At 48.6% G+C, this 5357-nt stretch overlaps 1 protein-coding gene across 1 annotated transcript; it reads left to right on the forward strand.

The window, feature by feature from the left end:
* The first annotated feature begins 756 nt into the window (after nt 1–756).
* On the forward strand, nt 757–3374 carry LOC128818092 (TOG array regulator of axonemal microtubules protein 2-like). Its single transcript, XM_053997130.1, has 2 exons — nt 757–936; nt 3011–3374. The coding sequence occupies exons 1-2, from the start codon at nt 779–781 to the stop codon at nt 3165–3167; spliced, it is 315 nt and encodes a 104-aa protein (XP_053853105.1). The 5' UTR covers nt 757–778; the 3' UTR covers nt 3168–3374.
* Nucleotides 3375–5357: the final 1983 nt, after the last annotated feature.

The raw sequence follows: 5357 nt of genomic DNA on the forward strand, positions 1-5357 counted from the left end.
ACGCAAAAGCCGTCACCTTTGTCCCTCGTCATGTGACAGGGAGGGCCCCACCATTTTGGTCCTCCGTCACATGACTATGTGGGTGCCGCCATCTGTGTCCTTCATCACGTGATGATTGGGCGCCGCCATCTTTGTGCTTCATCACATGATGACCTGGGCGCCGCCATTATGGTGCTTCATCACGTGATGACCTGGGCGCTGCCATTTTAGTCGTTCGTCACGTGACGACCTGGGCACTGCCATTTATATCCATTTCTCATGACGACGTGGGCGCCACCTTTTTGTACAGTTAGGGATATTTTTCAGTAGGTTTTTATTTTTAGGGCTCTTTTAGGGGTATTTCAGGGCTCAGGTTTAGGGGTAGAGGGATAGGGTTTAGGGATTTAGAGGTTGGGCGAGGGTTAGGGTTAGGGGTTAGGGTTAGGGTTAGGGGTTAGGGGTTAGGGTTAGGGGTGAGGGTTAGGGCTAGGGGTTAGGGGTGAGGGTTAGGGTTAGGCCTAATTGTTTTTAGGCCTGCAGTAAGCAGTTCTGAGGCCAGAACTTGGTGCCAGAGTAAGTGCCTTTCTGTGCTTGTGTTCTTCTCCTCTTCTTGTACTTTTATGTTCCCCTGAGCACAGTGGGGCGTGTTGTCATTTCCTGGGATTTCTGTTGAAGGCAACTGGTTTTCAAGGTGATTCTTATGTTTCCCCTCATGACTTCCCCAGGTGACCAACCTCCAATCCAAGGTGTCCTACTCTGCGTCACTCTGAGAGAGCTCTTTGTGACCTTGAAGAAGGACATGGACTCTGAGGTGGATGAGGTTGTTCGGGTCCTTTTCCAGATGGTGTGGAACTCCCCAGAATTTGTTCAGAAAGCAGCCAGTCAGACCCTGGGGATCATGGTGGAGAATGTGACTCCTGCACGAGCAATGTCTGCTCTCATGGACATGGGAGTCAAGTAGGTTCTTCTTCTTTCAGTGATATTCTTCACCTGCTAGTGTGTGGGAGGGGGAAGGGATGAGAGAGAGAATGGGAATGGTGGGAGGGAAGGGCCCTGTATCCTGCATCTTCTGTGAACTCAGTGACTTGATTCGCTGATCAACCTCATTTCTTTCCTCTTGTCGTCTGTTTCTGCCCTCCTGCAGCCTCTTAGTTCTCAGAATGAGAGAACTGTAGAATATGGGCAGTTGGAAGGAGCCCATCAGGACCATCGAGACCAGCTCCTTGCCTTGCACAGAACAGCCCAAGGGTCACACCAAGTGTATTAAAAAGTTCGGCTCCGGGGGCCCCCTGGGTTCCCAGCCAGTCTGGGGAATGATCCTCGGCTGACCGGTCCACAGGGAGGGGTAGGTGAAACCCGGATAGCTCCACCAAATAAAGACGAGACATCTCCCGAGCAGTAGGATCCGAGAGGTTTATTGTCAGGAGAAAGAAGGAGCGGGAGGAGAAGGCAAGGAACAGCAACACTCTCGGAGGGTAACTGGCTCCGGGAGCCCAGAACAAAGGCGGGACCGAGAATATAAAGGCAGGGAGTAGGCGTGGCTAGGGTACATAGCAACCAATGGTTAAGGGGCAAAAGGGAGGAGACAGGATGGGGTGACATACAATGAACCAATCGGGATACAGGAGAGGAGTGGCACTCTAACAAGGTCCAATGGGGTTAACAGAACAGGGGAACTTTCTAGAACCGGGGAGTGTGTTAACCTTTGACGGGCAGCTTCAACTGGGGAGGGGAGCAACATGTGATTGACAACTTTTATCTATATTGAAGCTGCCTCCCAAGGGAGGGCGGGGACTCCTCCCACAACCAAGTGCCTGAGATTGTTGTCCAAATGCTTCTTCAACTCTGTCAGGCTTGGTGCTGTGACCACTGCCCTGGGGAGCCTGTTCCAGTGCCCAACCACCCTCTGGGTGAAAAACCTTTCTCCTGATAGCCAAACTAAAGCTCCTCTGACTCAGCTTCCTGCCGCTTCCAGGAGTTCTCCCAGTCTGTCAGGTTTTCCTAGACCTGGTGGCCGCTGGGGAAGTGAAAGTGCCTGCAAAGGCTAAGGATAGAGCCTTGTGCTTTTGTGGGAAGAGGGACAATTGCAATTGCAGCTGTGAGCGGTGTTTGATATTTCACAGCGCTAAGCACAGAGGCCCTGGGAAAACCATGTCTCCTCATGATGCCATTACCTTGAGAAATAAGGAGGGCACTTGCTGGGGCGTGGAGCACATGGGGGAGAATCTGCTGGGTGTGGCACAGCCTACACAGCAGGTGCAGCTCCTGCCAAAAGGAGTCTTGTATGACTGTCCTGGCCACAGAACTCTAGCTTCTATTCCAAGTGATGTTTCATGTTAGCCTTGACATGATGAATCACTTTAAAGGCACCTCCACAGGCCGACTGCTGTGGGACAGTTGAAGCAAAGCTGCCTTAAATGTTGGTGCTGGGCCGGATAGTTCCCAAGAGACACTCTCTAGAACAGGACAACCTGGCTAAACTGCCTGCCACCCTTTCCTCAGCTTTGGAATAGGGTAAAACATTCAGATGTTTCCCTTGCCAAGCCTCACAGAAGAAACAGGCTGCATTGCTGGATATTCTGCAACTTCACAGCTCACAACGTGTTTTCCCTGCATTTGTCTTTTTCCAAAGGTCTGCGGATTTGGGGATAAATGGGTGGAAAGAGCCTCAATCCTGCTGCAGCTCTGTGTAGTGGGTGCCCTCTGATGGGTCAGCATGAATTGTCCTTCATTTCTAAATAATTCATATGTAATCTATTTCTTTAATCTTTCTCAGAGTAAATACTGTGAAAGAAGTGGAGTATCAGGTAGTGCAGGGAGACTGAATTCCTCCCTCTTCCTTGCAGGCAGTCCTTCTGTACAATGCTAACTTTGTGTTTACTTGAGGACAGAAGCTTCTACAGGTGTCTAAAGTTGCAGGGAGAACCCAGGCCTCCTTCCCCCAGCGAGGACAGGGAGCAGGCTCTGGCCAAGGCCTGTGCTGCTGTTGCTCCTTCTCCCTGTGCCCCAGTGTTTCTTCTCTCCTTCCCAGGAGCCGCCACGTCCAGGTGCGGAAGTGTGCGGCCGAGCTCCTCCTGTCCTTGATGGAGAGAATTGGAGTCACAAGGCTGGCAGGCACACCCAGGGCTGAGAGGCTGGCACACGTGGCAGGGAAGCTTGCACAGGACTGTCACAAGGACACAAGGTAATGATCTTCATTTCACCTCCTAAAAGAGGAAAACCGTTTTGTGTCTGGCTATAAAGGTAAAACGACAAAAGAGTGGGAACTAAACGAAATATGAAGTAACCTCACTGTGTGAGTAAGGGTCATAGAATGATGGAATATGCTGAGTTGGAAGGGACCCATCAGGGTCATCGAGTCCATCTCCGGGCCATGTGCAGGACACCCCAAGAGTCACTCCATGTGCTTGAGAGCACTGTCCAAACGCTTCCTGAGCTCTGTCAGCCTTGGTGCTGTGCCCATTGCTCTGGGTTGCCTGGGCAAATGACTGTACTGGGTAAGCTGAGGTTGGCCAGCAAAAAGAAGCATTGCCAACTTCCTGTAGCTTGAAGGATTCTTTACTGAGATCAAAAGACCTCAGATTAGCCAGTCCAACAGTTTTGTTTGGCCTTAGGTGCACAACACAAAGCCAAAGTGTTGACTAACGTTCATCACTGAAGGATCCCAAACATCCCTTTCTCATTAACTTAAGACTTTCCTAGAAATATTTCAGGGGTCTTTAGCCAGCATATTCAGTCGTTCTAAATCTGTTCTGCAGATTCCTAGAATGCTGTTATCTGTGGCTCAGTGACCTCCAAATTTCTTCTTGAAGAAAACTGTGGTTTCCTAGTGGCAAAACCAACCCAAACCACCAAACTCCTCTTACTTTGATGATGAAATTCCCATTAATAGCTTCCAAGAACACCAGAGCAACTAGCTGCCCCGCTGCATACATATAGTATAGAATAATCAATAGGATGCATGAGGTGTTTTGTCCTGGCTTCCCTGCCAGTTGAAGAAAGGCAAATTACTGTGCAATGGCAGCAGGACACTGCTAATAGGCTCTGACAACAAAGCAGATGTGTTTTGCTTGTTCCCTGGGTTCCTTTGATCCACAGAAGCACACTCACACTTTCAGAGTGAAATGATATTTTTCTGTTGCCCCACATTCTCCTCTTGCCTCTTGTGTTCAGTTGACAGCACTGTGCAGTGTCAAGAGGAGGTAAATCTCCCTCTTTGCTGAGTAGGTAATGCCTTCTCATGCAAGGATTGCACCTGATGAGTTTAAGGTATCTGCCTCTTCTGTTAACACTCTTCCTTTGTTTATTCACTTTTCCTTCCTTCCTTCCTTCCTTCCTTCCTTCCTTCCTTCCTTCCTTCCTTCCTTCCTTCCTTCCTTCCTGCCTGCCTGCCTTCCTGCCTTCCTTCTTGCCTTCCTTTCTTTCTCCATCCTTTCTTTCTCCATCCTTTCTTTCTCCTTCCCTCCTTCCCTCTCTCCCTCTCTCCCTCCCTCCCTCTCTCCCTTTTGTCCTTCCTTCCTTCCGTCCTTCCTTGGGCATTATGGACAGGAGATGGTGATGATGTTGCTCAATCATCAAAAATTTAAAATGCTTTTGGAACAATCTCTTTCCACCTGTGGCCTGGAAGACATTCTGACAAGAATGAAGAAGAAAGTAAGTGCTTAGCAGGAGAAATGTCTCCTTTGTGCAAGTATTGCCACTGCTAATATGAGCTCAAACATACCCAATCTGTCTTCATCTCATTCCTCTTCTGTTGAATCATTTTGCCCCTGGCAATGAGCTGTTAATCCTCAGCCTGTTCATCTGCAGTCCACAAAGAAAGTGATATTATTAGGGAAAAAGTGGGCTTTTGAATATTTTGAATATCAGTCACAAAGAGGAAAGGGAAAGGGGAGAAAATGGGTTTACATTTAAGTGTGAGCCGCCCCGCGCTCTCCCTACTCTGCCCCCAGTGAAGCAATTGAGTGAGAATAGTGCTTCTGAAGGTTACAGAGTCTTTGCAAAAGACACTAGAATTAGTAGTACCAAGAAAATTTCCAAATCTACAAAAGATGTCCAAGTCAATCCTAGTTACTACAATTACTGTCTGTCTTTTGGGAATACTGCCCTGCTGTCAAGCCCTGTGGAGCTGGAAGAAGCTTGGTGAATTCAGCAGCATCCAGTGGTGTCATGGTTTGACACTGGCACAATGCCAGCGCCCCCATGAAAATGCACCTTCCCCAAATAAATGCTGTGAGATGTTATCAGGAACAGAGCAGAGCAGGCCCAAGCTTAATAACAAAGGAAAAAAAAACTTTATTAAACTACTACTACTACAGAAAACACATAAACTAAATCCAGGATGAAGACCTTTTAAAACACCCCTCCTCCTCCCAATT

The sequence above is a fragment of the Vidua macroura genome, chromosome 22, assembly GCF_024509145.1.
Source record: "Vidua macroura isolate BioBank_ID:100142 chromosome 22, ASM2450914v1, whole genome shotgun sequence".
NCBI classification, from domain to species: Eukaryota; Metazoa; Chordata; class Aves; order Passeriformes; family Viduidae; genus Vidua; species Vidua macroura.

What these genes read in the sequence shown, in the direction of transcription:
- LOC128818092 (XM_053997130.1), top strand. Translation starts at nt 779, where the DNA reads ATGGACTCTGAGGTGGATGAGGTTGTTCGGGTCCTTTTCCAGATGGTG. An exon ending in CTCATGGACATGGGAGTCAA is followed by an intron (nt 937 to 3,010) that starts GTAGGTTCTTCT and finishes TCTCCTTCCCAG; the next exon opens with GAGCCGCCACGTCCAGGTGC.